This window comes from Protobothrops mucrosquamatus, unplaced genomic scaffold (assembly GCF_001527695.2).
Source record: "Protobothrops mucrosquamatus isolate PMUCROS unplaced genomic scaffold, P.Mucros_1.0 scaffold539, whole genome shotgun sequence".
Taxonomy (NCBI): domain Eukaryota; kingdom Metazoa; phylum Chordata; class Lepidosauria; order Squamata; family Viperidae; genus Protobothrops; species Protobothrops mucrosquamatus.
Window position 1 is genome coordinate 173,236 of NW_015386844.1, and position 26,327 is coordinate 199,562.

The 26,327-nt window shown below is 41.4% G+C and overlaps 1 protein-coding gene across 1 annotated transcript in view; it reads right to left on the reverse strand.

Moving 5' to 3' along the window:
- Nucleotides 1–598: 598 nt before the first annotated feature.
- CACNG1 (calcium voltage-gated channel auxiliary subunit gamma 1) overlaps nt 599–26,327 on the reverse strand; it is a 27,720-nt gene continuing 1,991 nt past the window's right edge. The window contains exons 2-4 of the mRNA XM_015816961.1: nt 7,832–7,906; nt 2,515–2,652; nt 599–2,255 (exon numbers count right to left, since the gene is read on the reverse strand). Coding sequence (XP_015672447.1) covers nt 2,029–2,255; nt 2,515–2,652; nt 7,832–7,906 — 440 coding nt within the window. The 3' untranslated portion in view covers nt 599–2,028. The remainder of the gene's footprint in view (nt 2,256–2,514; nt 2,653–7,831; nt 7,907–26,327) is intronic.

Here is a 26,327-nt window from a genome sequence, read left to right on the forward strand (position 1 = left end):
TTTGCAACAGATGCAAGCCTATGGCAGACTAAAGAAATGTCAAAAGATAGGAAGGATGAATGGCCACATGGCAACTGACGAGAAAAGATGGGGACTTATGAGTTCAAAGAAAGAAGGCACTACGGTGTAAGCTACTAGTAGAAGCAGCTCACTGTAAGGAAAACAATTCTTAGCTTAAAAACCATATGCACAACTGTTAGATCGGGGATATGCATGTTGTTAATTATGTCTGTGAAAAAGATTGTAGAATAATAATTTATATATATCTATATAAATAAAAATGTAAATGTTCGTTTGTTCAAAATCTTAAATCTCCGAAAGGTCTTCACCGATTGCTTTGAAATTTTGACACAACGTTGCATTCGAATACGCGCGTGTTTTTATATACCTACTATTATATAGATGTCACACATGTGACAGGTAAAAACATGCTTTTCTGTTGGACATAAAAGCAACACACGCTACATATTACAAACGTGCGCTTTCTCTTTTCTTTCTTTTCCATTTAACCAGACTGAGCCACAGCAACGCGTGGCCGGGTACAGCTAGTATATATATAAAATTACTCTATTTATTGATGTTAAAAATGCGACAGAATATTATAATAATGCTGTCTGGTTTATTATACTTTGTTTAGTGATTTTTAAATTGCAAATTGAATCTGTATTACACAGTTAAATTATTCAGTTCTAACTTGTTACAAAAGCAACCACAATATTATCTTTGAGACTAGAAAGCTTAGTTCCAGGCACTACCTGAGACAGGTGTCTCAGAATTTAGTCCTTGTCTTCTAGTTCTTCTGCCACCTGATCTGAAGTGTTTATAGCTTCTTACCTCCTGCACTCAACCAGTTTAATGGCTTCTTGACCTCTACAAATGCTAACTAGGTTGCAAATGCTATGAAATATTCAAATGTACATATTGTGTCTTCCTCCGGCTGTAAAGCTTTTGTTTATTTCCTCTGCTAAAATCATGTTGGCTGTTTATGGAATGTGACTGCTGCTGTTCTAGAACCCTTGAAGATGTAGATTAACGTTCCCCAATTAGCCACCAAAGCCAGCTGGTGGGATCAGCTGGGAATTGTGGTCAAAAACGTCTGGACAGTGACGGGAGGGCCAGGGATTGGGGTGGGGAGACTGTTGTTAAAAATACTAGCTGATGCTTGCAGCAGATCCCTTGCTGGCTTCTCTCTGCATAATGTGATTTGGTTTTCAGAATCATTATTATTATTCAATTTCCTTGTCTCTGCCATTCTCCAATCATACCAGCTCGACAAATTACTAGCTGACATATAAGAAGTATAATAAAAATCATCACTGTTGACTCTAAGCATATGCCTTAGAGATTCTTCTTCTTCGTGTTATCCAACATCCTTTTTTAGAATCTATTTTTGTAATGTGCTTAATAACATTAGGAGTGCCGCCAAATTGGCGGTAAGATTATTTACAGATGGAGAAAAAAATTCTACACTGACAAAATATGATTTAGGGGCTTTTTTCCCCCTTTGTCATTCCTAGGGTTAATCAAATGGGGCAGGAGTCCCCCAGATGTTTTGGATTACATATCCTGTGGGCCTCTGTTGACATGACCAAGGATGAAGGATTAATAGAGCTATAACCCAAAACATCAGGCGGGCATCAGGCTATTTGTTCCTAAAAGAATGACCCCAATTCCTATTTAGACAAAATTTCTCTCTTTCTTAAGTTTATATTTCTATTCAGTGACATTTATATCAACTTTTCCAGGCTGTGTTAACAATCTAGCTGTGCGATTAAGCCAAGTCTTTTCACGTCTTTTCAAAAGAGGTCATCTTCATCACTTCTTTTATCTCAGGTTTTTGCATTCAGCTCCTAACTGATTCTCTCAGTAGGCATGAGGCAAAGATGTTCCCACACCAACTCCTGGAGTTCATCTCTCTCTCTCTCTTTCTCTCTCTTTCTCTCTCTATATAAATAAATATATATAGCTGGCCATTGAGGAACAGGAGGGATATGATATGGCTGAAGTGGCAACATGAGCTGACAAAACTTAATGCTCTGGCTCCGCGTCCATGCAAGTCTCCCATGGGTTCTGTGGCATGCGAGGCAAAGAGATGAGCAAAAGCCCCACTCCACAGAGGAACAGCAAGACGAAAGAGGCACAGGCACAGGCGAAGGACCAGGAGTAGTAGTACTCTATCCAGTCTGTGTCATCGCTCGCAATCATCTTTTTGACCGATTGCCTCATAACTTCCACCGATATGATAATACACAGGCCTGGAGAGAGGGGAAAAGAAAGCAATGAGCAGGGAACGGAAATCAAGGCCACTGACTTGTTCCTCCTCAGTTTTATGCTGAACTGAATTCCAGGTTGATCATTAGATATTCCTAGACTTCTGGATTAGTCTGGCAAAGCTCTTTGCAGCAACACCATCTTTTTTTCAGTCATGTTGCTCTCCCACCATCTCCCTTCTTCCCGTCCTGCCTAAATGTGGCCCATGCAGTAAAGCTGATGTCCCTCTTTCTACCTTCCCACCTGCAAACGTATAGAACATGGCAGCTGGCCTCAAGAGGTAATCCATCTTCTTCCGGAAGGATAAGAGGACACAAATGGTTCCAATGATGGAAAAGCCCACGCTGAAGACGGCAATGGCAGCTGCAGAAATGCTGTATTCTGAAAAGGCAAAAGAAAAAAGAAAAAAGGAAAAGCACTGATGATGTTACCTAGTTTGGTAATGCAATGCCTGCAAGAAAACCATCAAGATCAGAGAGCACCAAGGATTCCATCACAAGGAAACAGTCATTGACAATTGTTCTAATCGCAACGGGGAAGCAACACATAAGCATGAACCTACTACCAGCTATCAAAGGGTTGTCCATAGAGGACAGTCTGAAAAGTCAAGATGGTGGTCACATCGGTCAAAGCTCTGCCTGGTTTTTATCTGTGCCACGCTGTTCCGGCTGCCTTCTTGATACTGTGGACATCCTTGTGGATTTCTGCCATAAGAGCAATATTTCGTTCTGGGCAATCAGAAGGGAAGGGCTTCAGAAATAGGAGAAACGTAAGCTAACTGTGCAATGCATGATGGGAGTCAAGGGAACAATTCAGCACTAAAAATGTAGATGGCGGGATAGTGAATCTATGAATGCAATTGTAGTGTTCCTGGTTCAGTAGGTAACACACTTCCCTTCTTCCCTGTTTGATCCTCTAGAAAAAAAATCATAATCAGCTCCAGAACACACATTAATTTCTGCTCTGAGAAACTAATATGATATGGCAGGGATATACGTTAAAAATACTTTTGGGCATCTTTTTTTTTTTTTAATGCTTTTGAGAGGTTTAGTACATTTTCTTCTTTCTTTCCTTTCGCGCATTCACAGGATTTTCTCTGAAGTGAATAATAGCAGATCATTATGATCAAATAGATTACTTCAACAAAGCGGTGTTGCGTCTTCTCCGGGAGATTCCCAGGGCAAATCCTGCAGTTTTCTTATTTACTTTTTTATTATTATTATTAATAGTATAAGATACAAAAATTCAAAAGAAAATAATAGAAAAGATAGGGGAGGGAAAAGGGGAAAAAGAAAGAAAAGGCATTGACGTCCGACTCCCTTTGGTGCAATAAAATAAGATAACATCAAACCTCAACTTTTTACTTTTACATAATAGTATGAACTAGCCATTTCTACAACAACAAACCTATCTAATCAGTAAAACCCAAAAGCAAGGTTTCATTTTTTCCCCACCTTGAGCACAAAGTCCAAAAATGGCTTCCAATTACAAACAAAAGTAGTTGTGTTTTTGTCTTTAATCAAAGCAGTCAGTTTAGCCATCTCTGCTATCTCCAACAACTTTGCAGCTATTCATCCATTGTGGGAATCAAAGTGTCCTTCCATTTTTGTGCATAAAGTAATCTTGCTGCCATCAACATACATAGCATCAAAGTTCCAAATTTTTACCAAGTCTTTTTCCATTAAGCCCAAAAGAAAATTTTCTGGTTTTATCTTTATATTCACTTTGAGAATCTTCTGTATTAAGATGTGAATCCTATTCCAATATTTCTTTGCTGTGTCACATGTCCACCATAAGTGATAAAAGGTCCCTTCTTTATTTTTGCATTTTCAACATTCATTTGAAATACCTTTATACATTCTGGACAACTTATCTGATGTTAAATACCAATGATATATCATCTGATAAAAATTGTCTTTTAAATTATAATTTAGTGTAAATTTTAAACCTTTTGTCCACATAGTCTCCCATTGTTCAAGCATTACATTATATCCAAAATTCCTTGCACACTGAATCATGCAGTGCTTTACCTATTCATTCTCCAAATTCAAATTCAATAACAGTTTATAGACCTCGGCAATAATACGTTCATCGCTACCATACAGTAGGATTCCCAATTCATTTTTCACAAAATCAAACCCATAACTCTTTTTGTCTGATTTAAATCTTTCAACTGTAAATATGTAAACCAATGGCAGACATGTCCTTCTGATTCTGACTCCTCCTTAGACTTAAGGATAGGATCACCAAAATTAAAAGATATTATTTGACTATAAGTCCACCAGTCTTTTCTATCCCTGCAGTTTTCTTGGCAAGGGATTTTGGGAAGTAGTTTGCCCTTGTCTGCTTCCTGGGGCAGAGAGAGAATGATTGGCCCAAAATTACCCAAACTGGCTTCGTGCCGAAGGTGGGACTAGAAGTCCCAATCTCCTGGTTTCTAGGCTGGTGTCTTAAATCACTGAACCAAACTGGCTCTCATTTCTATACAGGGAGTCCTTGACTTACAACAGTTCATTTAGTGACCGTTCAAAGTTACAATGGCACTGAAAAGAGTTTTTCACACTTAAGACCTTTGTAGCATCCCCAGGATCGTGTGATCAAAATTCAGATGCTTGGCAACTGACTCATAGTTATGACCATTGCTGTGTCCCAAGGTCATGTGATCCTTTTTGCAGCCTTTTGACTTTGACAAGCAAAGTCAATGGGGATGCCAGTTTCACTTAACAGCTTACCAACTGTGGTGATTCACTTAACAACTGTGACAAGACAGGTTGTAAAATGGCAAAACTCAGCAAATGTCTCGCTTAACAACAGAAATGTTGGGCTCAGTCGTGGTTGTAAGTCAAGGAATACCTATAATAGCAAGCTTATAAAGGCTAGCGGTCTACTGAGTGTACAGACTTGAAAATACATCTGAAGGAGACTCTTGAACTGCAACAAAATGATACAATGAATAAGGATGAGGTTGCTAATTCCCTTACAGCATAAAACAAATAGCTTTAGCGTACAAAATTAAATTGGATAATAGTTTGCTTTTTCCTCCGGTAGATGAATCGGATGTAAATGGTCCTGTCATCTCCTGTTTCATTTCTAGAATCATCCGCTACAAAACTCAAGCTAAATTGGGGAGGAGAAAAAGCTCATAGAAATCCCGCTGCTCCCTAATTTTTCTATCTCTTTATTAGAGAGGTTTGTGGATCCAGCAGAAAGGTTTCAAAGACATTTAGAAAGCACGCTACATTCTAGAATAAAATGTGCTTGCAAAGCTCTTGGTATTCCCTGTTCTGTCCCAGCAGGGTTTCAGATCCAGATAAGGTTGGAACTGCCTCCTGCCCGTCACATTAACCAACACTTTGCTCTTTAATGTCAGGCAGACACATGGGGGTGCTGAGAGCAGGGCTTGGATACATCTTCTCAATTTCATCATTTCATGATTCAGCTCTCCATTGCAAAATAACTGTCAAGAGCAGGACATCAGAAATCCAGGCAGCTCAAAATGAATATAAAAAGATTTATTGCAAGCTTAAGCTCTCTACAAGGATCTGAACTATTAACAGTCAAAGCAAATTGATGCTAGATAAGAGTCAATAGAATTCAAGTGGGCTGGACGTAGGTCTCTTATGGGCATGAAGAGACTCATGACTGATGACATGTTTGACCCCCCCCTCGGGCTCAGTCTGATCATCTCCTACATCAACATTTGCAAGGAGCTCATTGATTAATACAAGGGTCTCCACTCTTGGCAACTTTCAGACTTGTGGACTTTGACTCCCAAAATCCCCCAGTCAGCATAGGAATTCTGGGAGTTGATGTCCACAAGTCTTAAAGTTGCCAACTTTGGAGACCCCTGCATTAATAAATTCCAACTAGACTCTTGCCATAGGAACCATCTGTTAAATCATTCTTAAGACTAAAAACAAGGGTGTACGACATACCTACCTTTCCCCCCCACAGATATAGTAATTTAATCTGTTTAAAAATATCACTCCAGAAACAATTAACCCAGAGGGATAGTTAAAGCACATTCACTGCACAATTGCAATAAAGCTATTTCAACTTCGCAATGCTGTAATGAAGCATTGGGTCATCCAGCGGTACTGCTGAAAAAGTTCACTTATGAATGAGTCTAGGAAAAGTTTTCCTAATGAGAGAAACCTAAAGGCTCTTCTCCCATGCTGAAAGCAGCCAAAGGCTGGCTGTCACTCATTTATTCTGAATAAAGAGGAAGAACCTTGGCAAATTCTTTAAGTGGATATTCTCTTAGAACAAATAGAAATGCTTGTCAGGTCTGGGAATTTCACCACCCAGAGAGCCTGTCAAGCAAGAAATTCTTATGTGAGTGTAACCCAAAGGTGCTTTTTCAAAAGCCAGCTGGACTGTGTTTTTCCTTTGAAGGCATTTTGCTTTCCACCCAAGAAGCTTCTTCAGTTCTTCCCATCCAAGAAGCTTTTGGATGAGAAACAAAACATCTTCCAGGGAAAACAAAGTCCAGTTGCCTTTTGAAAATCCACCTTTGGAACAACCATGACCTGGATGACTGAGAATCTCCATTGACACATGTAGGTGTAGGTTTTCCCACTACTCCATCTGATGTATTAGAACTGAAAAATTGAAATCAATCAATGGAAACAGTTGCCTCCAGAAGTTGAGGGTGCTATATCACTGGAGGTTTTTAAGAAGAAGCTATTTGTCCAGAATGTCATAGGGACTCCTGATTGAGCAAGGGATTGGACTAGAAGACCTCCAAGGTCCCTTCCAACATTGTTATTCTGTATTCTGTCCTGTATTCCATAAGAATTCTCAGTGTTGGTGCCAACACAAGTGGAGGATACTATGATAAGGATGACTACTCAATATGTTCCTCCAAAACTGATGGGGCTGACTTCAGGTTCATCTTTCCATAAGTGGGTGATATGACTCTTCATCTCTTTCATCTGTACCCTTAGACATCCTTCCTCCATAGCCAGTTTAACTACTATCCCATCTTTGTTTGGAGCTGGATCCCTATCTGATGAACTGGATACATTTTGGCATAAGATGTATTACTATTGTAATGCAGAGTTTCAACCAATCAGAATAGAGCTGGAAGGGATCTTGGTGGTCTTCTAGTCCACTCCCCTGCTCAAGCAGGAGACCTTATACCATTTCAGACAGGTGGCTGTCCAGTCTTTTCTTAAAAACCTCCAGTGATGGAGCACCCACAACTTCTGAAGGCAAGCTATTCCACAGGTTAGTTGTCCTAACTATTAGGATGTTTCTCCTTAATTCCAGGTTGCTTCTCTCCTTGATTAGTTTCTATCCTTCTGGTGCTTTGGAGAATAAGCTGACCCCCTCTTCTTTTGGCAGTCCCTCAAATATTGAAATACTGCTATCATGTCACCCATAGTCCTTCTTTTCTCTACACTAGCCATACCAAATTCCCACAACCGTTCTTCATGTGTTTTTGTCTCCAGGCCCTTAATCATCTTACCACTTTGCACATTTTCCAAAGTCTCAACATCTTTTTTGTAATGTGACCAGAACTGGATGCAGAGGTTGCCTGCTTACCAATTCTTCTTACCTCGTTGTGTTGATACTTGAAAGATCTCAGTGCTTTCTCCTGAGACAAAGTGTGTGAAATAGGAACAGTTGTACTCTGGAAAGAAGGAGGAGAAAGGAGGAAAACAAAAAAAATATTAATACTTTTTGTCCAAATCAATTGTTTTCATTTTTGTTGAATCCTGAAACAGACAAGGAACACAGGAAATATGCAGGGTAATCCCATATATTTTTATTTAGAATTCAGTCCCATTGGGACTAATGATACACATGGCAGAAAATAATATAGGGTGGTGCAATTTTAAAGAGGTTTCATTGGTTTGCTGCTTTTCTTTTGTTTTAAAAGCTGACTTTTTATTAATGAAAATTATCTATTCCTTCAAACAAACACTACGACAGGCAACTTACTCTGCACATCCTTTCTCAAATGTCCAATATGTCTGAGGTGGGTGGGATCTGAGGCCTTACACATTCCACCTATACTTTCAGACCTAGAGCAATGAGATCCTCCATTTCTTTAAATGTATCAATTTTTTTTTAATGAAACCTTTATTTTTGGCATAGATTTCTCATTTCTTCTATCTTTCAGCCATGTCTACAAGATCGCAGCATGGCTAGTACTAACCTGTGCATTTAAAGCAATTACAAGTAGTCATTGACTTATAACCATTCATTTAGTGACTGTTCAAAGTTAGGATACTGAAAAAAATGACTTATGATGATTTTTCACAATGAGAGTTGCAACATCCCCCACACGTGATCAAAGTTTGACGCTTGGCAACTGGCATGTATTTATGACGGTTGCAGTATCCTGGGGTCATGTGATCACTTTTCGCGAACTTCTGACAAGCAAAGTCAATGGGGAAGCCAGATTCACTTAACAACCGTATTACTAAGTTAACCGAGTGTTTCACTTAACAACTGTGGCAAGAAAATGGGGCCAAACTCACTTAGCAACTATCTTGCTTAGCAACATAAATGTTACGCTCATCTTTGGGTTCATCTTCTAGTAATGTCTATATGGAAGAAATATGACAAACATTGACACCAGGGGTCAAAACAAGGATATCAAAATATCAAAACATTTCACCCTCCCAGGACATCTTGACCTCAAACCTCAAAATGAACATTTTGGAAAAGTGGGGTTTTTAAGAATGTCACTAAGTGAGACGTTGTTGACCTCACTCAACAATGCCAAAGCTTCAGGCAATCTCAGAAAATCTCAACAAGCACAATGGGTTTTAACAGATTACATGTATTAATCGATTAAGTCCTTGTAATCACATTATACCTGAATCTGCATAACCAACCTATCCCCCCCTCCCCTCCCCACTTCAATCCAATTTAAAGCCTACATCAGTCTAGCCGCCCTGGGCGTCTGATGCAGTGAGTTGCAACTCACGTCTTTTAATTAAATATGTTTTCGCCAGATATGGTGTTACCAGACTTCTGATTTTTTTTTCTTGCCAGTGTGTTAAAACTACAAGAAAGTAGTTTACAACTGGAGGTCAGGAGGAGATTTTTGACTGTATACATTGCCAGCCAATGGAACAGGCTGGGAGTTACCCAACAGCTAAAGATGAATAGAATAGAGCTTGGAGGGACCTTGGAGGTCTTCTAGTCCAGCCCCCTGCTCAAGCAGGAGAACCTATACCAGGGGTAGGCAACCTTGGCTCTTTTATGACTCGTGGACTTCAACTCCCAGAATTCCTGAGCCAGCCATGCTGGCTCAGGAATTCTGGGAGTTGAAGTCCACGAGTCATAAAAGAGCCAAGGTTGCCTACCCCTGACCTATACCATCTCAGACAAGTGACTGTCTAGCCTCTTCTTAAAAATCTCCAGTGATGGAGCGCCCACGATTTCTGAAGGCAAGCTGTTCCACTGGTTAATTGTCCTCACTGTTAAGAAGTTTCTTCTTAATTCCAGGTTGCTTCTCTCTTTGGTCAATTTCCAACCATGTTTCTTGCCCTGCCCTCTGGTGCTTTGGAGAATAATGTGACCCCCTCTTCTTTGTGGCAGCCCCTCAAATACTGGAATATTGGAATGATATCCAGAAGGTTGTTGCTCATCTATTACAAATGTTCTGGTGGAAGTTGGAAGAGGTGATCTCCAACCTTGTGAACCGCTGCGTCTGAGCATAGAGGTGAACCTGGACTCCATAGTGCCATTCTGACACCTTCCCACGACATCACCCTGGCCAACACATTGCCCTCAGGCTTTCATTTGGGCTAATTTCACTGGTTTGCTTGAACTACTTTTATTGTGTAACACATGAGCAGTTTTGTGTGATTGTTGATGAGCTTTTCTAGGATATTCCCTTGGAGTGACTTAGCAAGGAATTTGACTCATGTCTTCCTCTTGCTGATGTCATCTCCATCTCCTTCCCTTGCCTGTTCCAGGATTTTTCTTTCCTGTTGAGACAGGTGTGTCATCTTTTATCCAGAATAGACCCTCTATTTCCATCCACAATATACAGGGGATAAAAACTGGCCAATTCTCCTAGCACTATTGCTCTCTACCCGATGCCTATAACAAGTCTATGATCTTGTTAAATAATGTATTTTTCTTTTGGCCATACAAGATTTGATGTCTTCACCTTGATGCCCTCAGCTTAACACCCAGTCTTTGCAGGATATTTAGCAGCAATGCTGAGGGTCACAAATGCACCATAAGGTACTAAAAAGAAGATGTGCTGATTTAGGAAGTGGAAGGTAAAGACAAAAACAGGTATAAAATCTGATTTTCAATTCTATTAATTGAAACTGCCTTTAAAATGCTATTTATATTTCTAATGTTCCTCCAGTTCTTTTTACACATTACATGTACATTACTTAGATTAATATATATGCTTTGGGCAGGAATTGGTCAGCTGGCCTCCTGTTCATCCAGCATACTAAATCATGGTTTGAGTATTTACAGATTACTGAATAAACTGTAATTAGCAGAGACCCACTTTTTCATCCTGAGAGATGTATTTCCTCCCTTTCCCCTGCTTGAGGGCTAGGGAGGATGTAGTTAATAATATAGCATAATGAATTATGACATGAATGCCTATGGAGATTCTCAAACATCCAGGTCATGGTTGTCCCAAAGATGCTTTTTCCAAAAGGCAAGTGGACTTACTTGGTTTTTTTCTTCGAAAATGTTTCGCTTCTTATGCCAGAACCATGAACTGAAGAAGTTTCTTGGATGAGAAGCAAAACATTTTCAAAGAAAAAAAAATAAGAAAGTTCACTTGCCTTTTGGAAAAAGCACCTCTGGGAGAATTATGACATGGTCAACAAACTTTTTCAGAGTCGTGTTTCTCCTTAGTACTTTCAAAGTAGTTAAAGGGTAAAATTGTGGCTTTATGATTTGCAGAAATTTAAGGCAACCAATTTGCTCTTAAAGCCATCCAAGGGAGTTGGGCATGAATAAGGGGTTATTAAGGAATGCTCTGCAAAATTTTAAGCTTCTGTTTTTGCCTTTCAACTTCCTCCCCAGAATAAAGTAGAAAAAAATATGCCCAACATATTTTTGTTTTGTTAATTCTGTTTTTAATTCTGTTGATTTTGATCCTGTTGATCCTGTTAATATAACCTTAGAATAAACATAAAGCTAGTCCTCATGGTTTCGCTTCTTCTCTAGTCCTACCTCAAAAGGCTAATATCCACTCCTGCAAGTCTGAAAGTATCTCTCACATCTCTTACTTTTACTCTTCCCAAATCTAGGAAGGGTCCCTTCTGAGATGGCTTCTCTGCCCCATTTCTTTGGGCTCAGATTTCATTTGTCAGATGGTTGTCTAGGCTGCAGCTGTTCTTTCTGTCTCCCAAGGCCATTCGATATACCATTAGAGGTAGTCCTCATTTGGCAACTGCCTTGTACAGTGACTGCAGCTGCAATGGTGATGAAAAAAAAAATAACTCGCATTTATGACCTTTGCAGGTCTGTAAAACAAAGGAAAGCTGTAGTAATATCCTAAGTACAGTTGTGGTTTTGTTTAGCAACAACTTCGCTTAGCAGCTGAGTTAATGATCCCAATTGTGGTCACTAAACGAGGTCTATCTGTACGAGCTCATGATGGAGGCAGTAGCAGCAGCTTTCCTGCCCAATAAGTTCAGGCAAAACTGTTGACAGAAAATCGAGCCCCATCGTGGATTGCATATAAAAGCCACGCCTTAGTTTTACTCAGAGTGAAAGCTACAATGATCAGTCAAGCAGTTTCACAAACTTGCATGACCTTCCCACCTCACAGGCAGATGGAGGGAGATTGACAACGTTCAGCTTTAGAGACTCAGTCGGTCAAGAGAAGTACCCACTGGTGGGGCAGATGGAGGCGGTTAAGGTTTATCCTTGTTACTGTGCCTGTGCTTTCCTAAAAAGCTTCGTGACCATGAAGTCCTCACTTCTGACTTCCATTGTAAGAGAGTCCATGGATCCTGCACTGGGCAGCAAAATATTTAGTTCTTCAAAGCCCTGCAAGTCTCCATAGCCTGTTCAGAGCAGAAGTCAGAGCACTTGGCTTCTACCCACAGAGGACCCTGTGGTTGTCAACTATTAGCCAACAGGGATTTTTATGGAACTAGTTGTGATGACAACTTCATTAAATCAGGAGGACCAGCAGAAGAGGTAACACTGTCACCCCAGAAGACCATATTAATGGCCCTGCTCTGCCCACCCTTATTTTGGTATGAGGATGCAAAAACAGGGAGAAAGGGCAAATTAAGCTATTCATATTGTTCAGCCTAAGCATTTGGCAGCGGGGAAAACATTAAAACATGATCTACTTGACTGCAGTTAGGAAAACAGCTTCCTGTTTAATATCAGAATGATTGGAACTGGGCGATCTCATTTAAGAGATCTCATCACTTTCCATCCACTCGCCGGAAAATGTGTGACTGAGCCGTTTGGCAGAGAAATCAAAGGAGATTTGTGTCTATTGTTCTACTGCTCCCTGAAGCTCTTCTTTATGAACTTACATTGCAAAACAAAGGAGAGTGCATTTGTACTGATATCATCTATGGAAAATGTGTTCTTCGGTGTTGTTTTTCTCTCAATATGCAGTAGTGATGATCGTTTTATTTGACTGTGGGCCAAAAGAAATAAAGTGCAGAAATAAATTAAAAGCAGACAATGATCGCCAATCATTGCAATCTATCAGGTGTGTGTGTGGGGGAGTTAATCATTTAGAGTGTGTACTTGTGACCGCACAGCCTGCAGGAATATTTGGGTGATTCTCTTAATGGGAGGTGGGTTGGGGAAATGAGCTGGTTTTACTGAGGAAGAGAGGTAACTTTTCATAAAATATCTCCTCTGGCTAAAGACAAGAAGCGGTAGAGGGGCAGGTTGTCCATGTTGCCTTTGCTGAAAATACAAATGCAACTGATGTTTTATTTTATATATTTTATTGCCATTCTCCCAAACAGACTTAATTTTTTTCCCTGAAAAACAAATGCGATCATATCCAAGGCTGGGATTATGCAGCACATTCGTTTAATTTAGCGAATGAATCCAATTGCCCAGCCTTGCCCACCATCCTGCCATGGTGTGGTTACAGGACTAGGCTGAATCATAGAATCCTAGGGCTGGAAGCGCCTTGGAGGTCTTCTAATCCAAACCCCTGTTCATGGCTGGAAACCTTATATCAGTGGTGGCGAACCTATGGCACGGGTGCCAGAGGTGGCACTCAGAGCCCTCTCTGTGGGCATGCACGCCGTCACCCCAGTCCTAGGCCTTCAGCTGGGTTTTATAAAACTTTTTCGCTTTAGGCCTCCGCCGCCGTGTACAAAAAAAAAAAGGTTCAATCAGTCAATTTCAACTTCTTGCGGGAAAAAAAAAGATCTTGCAAAGTTGGAATTGATTGATTGAACTTTTTAGTCCCACCCAGTCTACCGTTACCACCGCAGCCACGCCCACCATGTGGGCCACGCCCACCCAATGGGCCACACCCACCCGGCACCTGACGATGCATAAGTGGGTTTTGGGTTGCAGTTTGGGCACTCGGTCTCTAAAAGGTTCGCCATCACTGCCTTATATCATCCCAGACAAAGAGTTGTCCAATCCTTTCTTGAAAACCTCCAGCGATGAGCACCCAAAACTCTAGGAGGCAAGTGGTTCCATTGATTAATTGCTCTCACTCTCAGGAAGTTTCTCCTTAGTTCCACTCCCTGTGATGAGCTTCCACCCTTTGCTTTTTGTCCTGCAAGAAGCAATGGGAGTTATGGAGAATAAGCCAACCCCCTCATTTCTGTTATTGCCCCTCAAGTGTTGGAAGATAGCTATCACGTTACCCTTAATTATTCTCTTCATTAGGCTAGACATACCTAGCTCCTTTAACTGTTCCTCATATAGTTTATCCTGTAGCCCCCCCTCATCATCTCAGTTGTTCTTTTCTGCACTCTTTCTAGGATCTCAGCATCTTTTTGTATTGTGATGATCAGAACTGGACGTAGTATTCCAAGTATGGCCTCACTAGTTCAGCATAAAGCGGTATTATCACTTCTCAGGATCTTGATGCTTTCCCTCTGTTGATACAGCCTAGGATTGCATTGGCTTTTTTGGCAGCTGCAGCACACTGCTGGCTCATACTTAAGTGATGGTTCAGTAGGACACCTAGATCCCTCTCACAGTTACTAACTGCTGAGCCAGGTGCTGCCTATTCTATACCTGCATTTGATTTTTCCTGCCGAGGGGCAGGACCTTACTTTTCTTACCGCTAAACTGCATCTTGTTAGATAGAGCCTAATGCTAAACTGACCAGATTTGAACCCAAAGAGCTGTGTAAACCCAGCTTTTTGTTTACTACTGGCCAAGATTTCTTACTTGTAAGATGGTCAGCTCTTGATAAGGAGGTATGATTGGGCTATCAGAATTAGAGCATTTCTTAATTAAACAACTACTGCTATGCAGTCAATACTGTAATGTATGCACGGAAGCTTATGCTCAAAGGCCAGGAAAAAGAGTAATACAGTAAAATAGCACAACCACCATAATCACAATACAAGAAGAAAATGTATCACTCTGCTAAGGCCACATAATTTTGAGGTGTACAAAATTATGTATAGTATAGATTAGTGGTGGCAAACCTATGGCACGGGTGCCAGAGGCGGCACTCAGAGCCCTCTCTGTGGGCACACGCGCCATCGCCCCAGTCCTAGGCCTTCAGCTGGGTTTTATAAAACCTTTTCGCTTTAGGCCTCCGTTGCCATGTGCAAAAAAAAAAAAAAAGGTTCAATCAATCAGTCAATTTCAACTTCTTGCGGGAAAAAAAAGATCTTGCAAAGTTGGAATTGATTGATTGAACTTTTTAGTCCCACCCAGTCTGCCGTTACCACTGCAGCCACGCCCACCCAATGGGCCACAGCCACCCGGCACCCAACGATGCAAAAGTGGGTTTTGGGTTGCAGTTTGGGCACTCGGTCTCTAAAAGGTTCGCCATCACCGGTATAGATAAAGTGGACAAGGAGAAGCTAACAAAGGAGAGTATTTGTAGCTCAGGGTTGAAATGAGGGGTCCTTGGTGCTCTCTGAGCTTGCTTGTTTTCTGGCAGAGGTTCCATTGCCCAAATTAGGTAACCTAGTTATCTAGTTTGTTTAATGAAACATCTGCAAGAAAACAAGCAAGCTCAGAGAGCACCAAGGACCCCTCACATGGAGAAGCTATTTTCCTTTTCCCAATATACTAGATCCAAAGGAAATTGAATCTTGGAAAATAAACAGAACAGATGGAAGGAATTTTTTTTTACAATACTCATATTTACATTTGGAATTTTCTACCAAGGGATGTGGTGCTGGCTACCAGCTTGGCTGGTTTCAAAAAAGGGTCGGAGCAATTCATAGATGACATGAGAATTGATTTTTATTAGCTTTGATGGCATTGCTTTTGAAGGCCATTTTCTGGGAGACTAGTGGCTTCCTTCTACTATTGGCTGGCCACTGGGAGAATAGATTGCTGGACTACATGAGCCGGGATATGATCCAGTAGAGCTCTGGTTATGTTTGAATATAAATTGCAAATATTTACACAATTCATACTAATATACCTCAAACAGATGACTACCTCAATAAATCAATCCATAAATCACCAGAGGGATGGATATTCTCAGCTTCCCTATTAATAAAAACCAAAACTTTGAATCATATTAAAGTTATCCTCCTTACCCCTTCCTTGATTATTTAAAAGTTGTGTCCCATCTTTTGGTCTAGTCTAGCCCAGCTTAGTCCAATCCAGTCCAATCTATTTCACTCTAAAATCTTGTATGTTGCCCAGCTTTTTGACAGGGAAAAGGTAATGAAATCATCTTTATTTAGTTCTGATAAACCTTTCTTCAGACTCCTGCTGTGCAGTATTAACACTAGATACTCTATGACTGTATAAGCCTGTCTATTCCAGACTGGCATCATGCCAGATTAGCGTTCTACACATGTGTCAATCAGGCAAAGCCTGACATCTTGTCAGGTTAGCATTGTACAAATGTGTCAATCAAGTAAAACTGGAGTTTTAATCTGAAAGAAATACCATAAGAAAAGGCTGAAGCACTAGCAGCTACCACCTCAAACACAACACCCATCATTGGGGTATCCTGCATCCCAAATAGCCTGCCAAATGAATGCAATGGATGAAATACAAATGTATGCTCCTGAAGACAACTCCAGTTTGAAATTTGAAAAGATGCTAAAAAGCATTTTGCTAATGCAATATTAAGCAGAGTTATGATCATTTAATCTCCAGTGGTTCAGCTGATCTACAGTGGCTGAACTGTCACTGTTCACAAAAAATCCTGGAGATTTGAATTTCTGAACATAAAGCATATTGTTCCACTTTAAGCAGCCAACTTCATCCGCAGGAGGAGACGGCACCAGTGAAGAGTCCTCTTGTGGCTCCCTCTGGCTGGCCCATCTGCTAGGGAACACAGCATTCCTTGAACATTCCTGCAACCTCTTTCTCTCCTCATTGCAGGGCTGATGTTAGATCCAGCTCTGGCTGCAGCTGCATTTGAAGTGGGAAGAGGAGCGTCCTGGCTTTTGCCACAGGAAGGCAACAGAAAGTCTTGGGAGAGCTGTCTTAGGAGGAACCGTGCCTGTGCTATCTGTTGGATGATGCAGCATCTATGTCTTCCAGGATTCATCGAATGACAACACTAATGATGATGTTAACAGTGGAACATGGCTTATCAGGCATGGGGGTGGTAGGAAAAATGTTACAGCTGGAATTCAAAGAATGTTACTTAGATCTGTGAAGCCAGGAGCTGCCAGGAGAGGATAGATTAGATAGATAATAGGTGATAGGTGATTAGATAGATAGATAGATAGATAGATAGATAGATAGATAGATAGATAGATAGATAGATAGATAGATAGATAGATAGATAGATATAGAGAGTTGGATGGTAGATGATAGAGGGTGCCCTGCATCTCCTAATAAGCTGCTTTTGAATTTGATTTATGATATGGTATGGCAGTGGTAGGTTTGTGAATGCGGGTGAGACAGAGTAAATAGAGGGCTAGCCTTGTGTAAGTCTACGGCTGCAACATACGTTTCTCTTTGCAAGCGCCACTGAACACAGGGTGGTTTATTGCCAAGTGAGGGTAGACATACCAAGGCTGGAAATAGCTATTTGGATTTCATCCCTTGCTTGCCTGCAAAAATCAAGGCAAATCATGACATGACTTTATACTTTGCTTATCTTATTAAAACAATGTAATGATTTGCAAAGCAATGTCATCTCTATGCAAATATATATAATCTTAAGGGAAGGGAAATTAATTTAATGAATGTGTATCTGAAGCTATATTTTTGGAAGAGTTGAGCTTCAGGAAAAATAATACATTCAACTTGCAAAAATCATAATCGGCGAGTTCATTTCCTTTGCTCCAATCAGAGGCCAAACAGTACTGTGGGTCCAGTACACACGTGAAACACAAGCCCTCTTCTGAAAACCTGCCAGCACCGTCTCATGAAATACCAGTTTACATTCTAATTCTTAACACAATTTCTTTTCTTTTCTTTTTTTAATGCTACAAGAGTGCTGGAAGTTTAGCATTTATGCTCTCCAAGGGAGACTGAAGGCACGTGAGCCTGGACAGTATGATCAAATAAATGAAATTTAATCCCTTTTTTGTTACGTGGATTTAGGGACAATGAAACTTTTTTCAGGTTAAGGTTTCAATTTGGAAAGCACAAACCCTCTTTCCTTATGTAGAGATAATACTTGTGTAAGTTCACAATAAAGAATATCTCTGTGTCAAGGGGATTTATTTTTAATAAATATGAATTGATTGAAAAGGAAATAAAGAACGGATATTTGTTAACTGGTTGACCTGGAATTATTTTTTTGACCTGGGAAAAATAGACAACACACTGGCAAAATTGTAAGTATCCATTGCATTGCCCCTTAATGATTATTAAATAGTTATTCTATTTTTAAAAGACTTATTTTCTTCTTATGGAATATCCTACTTCCTGTTATTGAGCATACAGGAATCCTTGACTTACGACCACATTTCAATCCAAAATTTCCATTGCTAAGCGAGACAATTGTTAAGTGACTTTGTCCCATTCAAAGATCTTTCTTGCCATAGTTGTTAAGTGAATCACTTCAGTTCTTGAATTAGTAACATGGTTCAAGTGAATCTGGCTTCCCCATTGACTTTGCTTGTCAGAAAGTCACAAAAGATGGTTACGTGACCCTGGGAAACTGCAACCGTCATAAATATGAACCAGATGCCAATCAAGTTAATTTTGATCACGTGACCATGGGGATGCTGCAACAGGCTGTAAGTGTGAAAAGCGGTCCTAAGTCACTTTTTCAACGCCGTTGAACCTGTGAATGGTCACTAAACAAATGATTGTAAGTCGAGGACTATCTGTATTGATGTGCTACTAAAGCACGTATCATTGTATCTATCTGCCTTTGGCTTGCTCATTTATTGTCATGTTGCTTCTATAACATAACAAGAAGAACATACATTAGCTGGAAGATGTGGATCATATTCTAAGTTGTGCAATCAGGCTTCTCACTCACTCATCTTCTGTCCTTAGCAGACCACTTGGACTCCCCATTAGCTGGAAGACTCCTCACCCCCAGGAGATGATTAAAGAGTCACAAGGGCTGCTGTGGTGGGGACAGGAATGTAAACTGTAAACAACACCTCAGCCCTGAGAAAGGAGGAACCCTGAAAAAGAGACTCAAAACAACTCCACCATGATCCTGTATGATATAAGAGGGGCCAGAGGGACATCCTGTCAAGCTTTCAAGATTCTGTTATTATACCTGACAATTCTGTCTTGTTCATTTCCCTTCCTGACCTATCTTGAAATCTCTCTCTCTTCTATATCTGTCTGTCTGTCTGTCTGTCTGTCTCTGTCTGTCTGTCTGTCTCTCTCTCTCTCTCTCTCTCTCTCTCATCTACAAACAAAGTCATTACTAAAAGTCAACATGGGTTTGTCAAAAACAGATCATGCCAGACAAATTTTATTGCATTCTTTGACCAAGTGACAAAATTAGTGGATCAGAGGAATGCTGTGGATATAATTTACTTGGACTTCAGTAAGGCATTTGATAAAGTAGATCACAACCTATTACTTGATAAGATAGAAAAATGTGGGTTAGACAGCATCACCACCAGATGGATTGGTAGCTGGCTGACCGGCCGTACTCAGCATGTGGTCTTCAATGGAACTGCATCTACATGGAGGGAAGTGTGTAGTGGGTTGCCCCAGGGCTCTGTTCTGGGCCCAGTGCTCTTCAACATCTTCATCAACGATTTGGACGAGGGGATACATGGGGAACTCATCAAATTTGCAGACGACACCAAGCTGGCAGGAATAGCCAACACTCCAGAAGACAGGCTTAAGATGCAGGAGGATCTGGACAGACTTGAACATTGGGCACTATCTAATAAAATGAAATTCAATGGTGAAAAAAGTAAGGTTCTACATTTAGGCAAGAAAAACCAAATGTACAGGTATAGTATAGGGGGTACTTTGCTCAATAGTAGTAACTGTGAGAGGGATCTCGGTGTCCTAGTGACAATCACTTAAATATGAGCCAGCAGTGTGCTGCAGCTGCCAAAAAAGCCAACACAGTGCTGGGCTGCATTAACAGAGGGATAGAATCAAGATCACGTGAAGTATTAATACCACTTTACAATGGTATTAATCACGTGAAGTATTAATACCACTTTACACACTTTACACACATGGAATACTGCATCCAGTTTTGGTCACCACGATGTAAAAAAGATGTTGAGACTCTAGAAAGAGTACAGAGAAGAGCAACAAAGATGATTAGGGGAATGGAGGCTAAAACATACAAGGAACGGTTGCTGGAATTGGGAATATCTAGTTTAATGAAGAGAAGGATGAGGGGGGACATGATAGCAGCGATCCAATATCTCAGGGGCTGCCACAAAGGAGAGGGAGTCAAGCTATTCTCCAAAGTGCCTGAAGGCAGGACAAGAAGCAACGGATGGAAACTAATCAAGGAGAGAAGCAACCTAGAACTAAGGAGAAACTTCCTGAGTGTTATAACAATTAACCAGTGGAACAACCTGCCTCCAGAAGCGGTGAATGCTCCAACACTGGAAGGTTTTAAGAAGAGACTGGACAGCCATTTGTCCGAAATAGTATAGGGTTTCCTGCCTGAGCAGGGGGTTGGACTAGATGACCTGCAAGGGCCCTTTGAACTTTATTATTATTATTATTATTATTATTATTATTATTATTATTATTATTATTATTATTATTATTATTATTATTATTATTATTATTATTATTATTATTATTATTATTATTATTACCTATCTATCATCTAGTTGTCTGTCTGTCTATTATCTATCTGTCTATCTTTCTGTCTGTCTGTCTGTCTGTCTGTCTGTCTATCTATCTATCTATCTATCTTTTCTTGTGCACACTTTCTATGTTAAGCATCCTCACTGAGTGATCATGCTAATCTACTTCCTTATCAAATCAATGGATGAATTTAAAGCTCATAAACCAGATTCCTAGCAGTGCAGCTGGAGTGTATTTTGTGCCTCTGTTGTATCTCAGCATGTACCTGCATTTGGGGTGTGTGTGTCAAGAAAAGAGATTCACGGCCCTCTGTTGGCTTTCAAATCTGCTCAATAAACAAAGAGGCAATTATAGAGATGGTGAGTTAACTATGAGAAGCATGACTGGAATTGATGGCCCCGAACAAACATTGGTTTGCTGAGGGAGGGAGGTGCAGGTTCAATGAGTATGCTTAGAGAACGATTTGATGGGCATTCTTGGGATTTTAGTAAAATGGGTTGTAAATAACAACACTGGCTGTTTTTCTCGGATTCCTGTCATCCAAGACTCTTTGGAAATTCTCACATTTCTTCGGAATGGCAGATCCTGCAATTTGTTACTCACCGCAATTATCTTTTATTATTTTTATAGTGCTCTCAAGACACTTAGTGCTTTGCAAAATTAAATTAAAGGGCTGAAAGCTTTGCAATCATCTGCTCGCTTTCCTGCTAACAAATGGCAAGCATTCAATTTGTCTTTAGACTTGCTTTCTCTTGATAATCACAGGCGCTTGGAATGGGAAAAGGCAGCGCTCTGAAAGATAAATAGGAACTCCTGCGGTTCTCTCCAAGCTGTGTTGGAAAACAATAAAAAACGTTCCAGCCCCCGGCCATACAGGCTGCCACAGAATTCCAGGTACCCAGGTGTTTGTTGTGAAATCTCTTCAGAGGTTGTCTTCGTGGTTCTCGTTGCAAGATGATGGGGCTACCGTCTCCACCTTGATTTATAGATTCATTCAGCTTCAGTCATTGCTGCTCAATTTATTTCCTCGGCTTTGACAAAACATCTTTTCTTGCAGCCACCTTTGCCTTTCTGTGCAATTAATAATTACCGTATCGTGACGAGAGCTTTCAATCGCTTGAGATCTGAAAGCGAGGTTCTGTGCTTCGACTCCGTGTTAATGTTATGAATCATAATAAATAACCAAAGAACCGTTCAGTGGGGTAGAAAAAATTCTTTACATGCAACGGAATGATTGATTGATAGACTGGTAGATTCCCAGGCAAGGGGATAGATTGGCGAGTGGGTGCCACAGGCAACAGGACCCAGATTTGCATTGTCAGTTTCCATTCTGATCTCTGAGCATATACAGTGGTCTTCCTTCAGGCTGTGGGAAATAATACCTTAGTTCAACATCCCCCAACCTTTTGGGAGCCAGGGATCAGTTCCGTGAAAAGCATTTTTTCTGCAAACCGAAGGTGCATGGTTTTGTATGCTGCCTGCAACCTGGGCATATGTGGATGGGACTTTACTCACTTGTGCGGCCCAGGCAGGCTGTGGAGGGTGCCAGTCCCAATCCATGGGGTTGGGGGCCCCTGCCTTACTTAATTTCTTTCTCAGGATTGCTTATTACTCCCTTAGTAAAGAAGGGAGGAAGAAGTACTGTATGAGATGACCCCTTCAAGTCGGATATTTGGATACTGTTAGGAGTACTAGCAAAGCAGACCTCATCCGTTCAGCCTCAGGCAAGGCTAGAGAAATCCCCCACATTGTATGGTCAGTACAGATAGTCCTCGACTTACAACCGTTCATTTAGTGACAGTTCAAAAGTGACTTATGACTGTTTCGCACACTTATGACTGTTGCAGCATCTCCCTGGTCACGTGATCAAAATTTGGGCGCTTGCCATTGTCACATGATCAAAATGTGGGTGCTTGGCAACTGGCATGTATTTATGACAGCCGCACTGTCTGGGGATCATACAAATGATTGCAATTTGTAACCTTCCCAGCCTGACAAGCCAAGTCAATCGGGGAAACCAGATTTGCTTAATGAGTCTCATGATTCACTTAACAACTGCAGGGATTTGCTTAACAACTATGGCAAAAAAGGTGGTAAAATGGGGGGGAATATAACAACTGTCTTGCTGACCAACAGAAATTTGGGGCTCGATTGTGGTCGTAAGTTGAGGACTATCTGTAAAGATAATAATAAGAGAGCTAGCTCAACTTTTGTTGGACTAAGACCGTTTTCTCACTTGTCCCTCACTACAAAACAGCTTATAACCCCTGTTTTCTGCCATAAACCGATGATGATTACTCTTTCCCAATCTGTATTTATGACAGTTTAAAGTTATCTACAGCTGGTTTTGTCTAGTGCAGGGGTAAGCAACCTTGGCTCTTTTATGACTCGTGGACTTCAACTCCCAGAATTCCTGAGCCAGCCATGCTGAGGGGAAAGGGAGAGGTTTCCAAGCTGAGCCATGGTGGCTCAGGAATTCTGGGAGTTGAAGTCCACGAGTCATAAAAGAGCCAAGGTTGCCTACCCCTGGTCTAGTGATTCAGGCACCAGATTAGAAACCAGGAGACAGTGCATTATTCATCCTGCCTTAGGTATGAAAACCGGCTGGGTGATTTTGGGCCACTCACTCTCTCAGTCCAGCCCGCCTCACAGGATTGTTGTGGTGGGGAAAATAGGAGGAGGAAGGTAATCCTGGATATGTTTGGAGCTTTGAGGTGTTTATAAAACTAATAAGGGCAAAATAGAAACAAATAAAAATAACTGTAGCGTTTCCTGTTTTAAAACATACTTTTCCCTCTTGCCTGCTCCACTGACTAGTTGAAGTAGTCAGGACTTGAGTTCTGCTCAGCAGCTCTTAGTCCACTTAGACTCCTTCGACAGCTGGGCATCACCCTCCATACCCCAAAGAAACTAAACACCGATTTCTGCAAAGGCATCTGCACTTCAGGCTCCTTATCGACATATATTTATAGTCTGGATTCGTTAAGAAAGCGTCTCGGGTTCTGCCAGTTTTGGGTGTTGCTAGGTCAAATTGGGATTGGAGCCACTGTGAGTGTTCTGCTCCTCCTGCCCACAAGAAGCTTGTACATACGTCTTACTATTTTTATTCTTTTTATGTTCTGTGAGGCTTCTTGGAGGAGCGCCCTAGCTATTGCCTTGCCGGGCAAAGAACTGTGGACCAGACTCCTACGGTTGCAGTTCCCCAGCCTGTCTGTGCAATGCAGTGCAGTGGTCCAGACTTACTTAACTGCACATTCATACAAAGCTGTCCCCAGGTGAAGGTTGCAGAGGGCAAAGACAGTTGCAGCATCTTGTAATCACATGCTTGTGATCTGCAACTTCTCCAGCCATTGCCTCCAACAATCAAGGACAATTGGGGGCTTTGCTTAATGACGGCTTAAGGGTTCTCTTAACAATTATGTAATTTGCGTAATAACCTCAGTTAAAATTTGTGGTAAAATCAGGTCTGGTCATGTGATAAATCACTTTATGACCGCCCTGACTTATGGAAATCCCAGTCCCAATTTTGGTCATAAATGGAGGACTACCTATGCTCCACCAGCAGAGAGAGCGAGAAGGAAGATGCTTTCACTGCAAAAGCATTGATGAAGGGGTGGTACTGGAAAAAGTTGAGTGTGGACCTAAATGTTTTGGCCAGGACAAAGATAAGCATGTTAAGAAAAGGCAATTTCCCTTGATGGGAAAATGGGGCTATGCCATGGACTAATACGTGAAGTCCCACCCTTGGCAATCACTGGGTGGCAGAATTTTAGTTTCAAAGGAAGAGAACATGACATATGAAGATAGGCGATGAGGCTGCACAGTGCACGAGATTTTTCTTGAAAATAAGAAGAATGCATAATATAGGTAGTCCTCCACTTACAGCCATTCATTTAGCAACTGTTGTTGTTGTTAATTGCGAAGTCGTGGCTGACCCATCGTGACCCCATGGACAACCTTCCTCCAGGCCTTCCTGTCCTCTACCATCTTCTGGAGTCCATTGAAGCTCACGCCTACTGCTTCGGTGACTCCATCCAGCCACCTCATTCTCTGTCGTCCCCTTCTTCTATTGCCCTCAATCTTTTCCAGCATTAGGCCCTTCTCCAGTGACTCCTTCCTTCTCATTAGGTGGTCAAAGTATTTGAGTTTCAACTTCAGGATCTGGCCTTCTAAAGAGCAGTCGGGGTTGATCTCCTCTAGGACTGATCGGTTTGAACGCCTTGCAGTCCAAGGGACTCGCAGGAGTCTTCTCCAGCACCAGAGTTCAAAGGCCTCAATTCTTTGTCGCTCAGCCTTTCTTATGGTCCAACTTTCACAGCCATACATTGCAACTCGGAAAACCATGGTTACGACGGCACTAAAAAAATTAACTTATGACTGTTTTTCACACTTATGACCGTTGCGGCCTCCCTGTTGCAATGTGATCAAAATTCACTGGCTTGGCGACTGACTCATAGTTTTGAGGGTTGAAATGTCCCGGGGGTCACGGGATCAGCTTTTGCAACTTTCTGACAATGGGAAGCCATTGTTAACAACTGTGTTATTAACTAAGCAACTGCAGCGAGTTTTTTAACCACTGTGGCAAGAAAGGTTGTAAAATGGGGCAAAGCTCGCTTAACAACTGTTTCATTTAGCCACATAAATTTTGGCTCCAGTTTATGGTCGTTTTAAGTCGAGGGCTACTTGTAAAGACCTGCGTCAACATTGTCACGGCATTGAGTGTAATGCTGGATAAACCCAAACTCAAAAACAACAACACCCCACCCCAGTATTTCTTTTACTTGAAGAGGTTTGGATAGGCACAGCACATTGTAGTGAATGAAAATGCACTTGTTAACACTTATTATTTTAAATGTAGTGGCCGCCCAATTCCAGTGGACTCTGGGTGGTATACAAAGCTACAGAAAACATTAAAAAAGGTAACAAAAATTGAACCACGCAGAAAGCCCAGATTTAAATAATTGAATGGACAACAAAAATGACAAAACAGAACAAGGGCCATGGCACAAATAATAAACAACAACCCCAGGCTAGGACCAAAGCCAGATTTTCAAGGCCTTCTGGCACTCCAGGAGAGAGGAGGGACATGCCCTCTTTATCTCTAGGGGGATGCTCTTCCAGAGGGTGGGGGGGGCTGCACCTCCTCAGTTGGCACCAGATGGCAATGTTCAAGGGAGGGGACTTGGAGTACATTCACTCTGCTGGAACGTACTGGGCGGGAAGCACCAGTTGGAGATAAGTGGTCTCTCAGATATCAGATTTTCTCCCCAACCATTAAAAGAACCAGAAATAGCACAAGATGTCTAATTGCTTCTCCCCTCCCTCTCCCTTCCCTTCCCTTGGCAAAAATGTGAAAACAATCTGGGTGATCTCACCCATCCCTACTTCCCTCTGAGATGTTCGTCTCAGGACAAGGACATGGCAGCATGAGAGGCCCCAGGGAGGCTGCAGCCTCTTAGCTTTGGGACCCCTGGCAGATGCTGTTCCTTTGGAAGTCCTTTCCAACACATCCCTCTGCAGGAAGGCTCTTCCTAGCAAGATGCTGGGGCTGCTGGAAGCACTAGTGAGTCACCAGGATGCCTTCCCCTCTGAATGCCTGGGACAGCAGGAAATGAATGGTAGGGGTCCTCCGGCAGGAGCAGAGCTTAATGGATGGCTGCAGTTGGCCTCAGCTATTGCAAGGCAGAAAAGCTAGCTGGGGGCAGGAGGTCTCACCTGCCTAATGGGAGGCTGAAAGGAATAGGAAT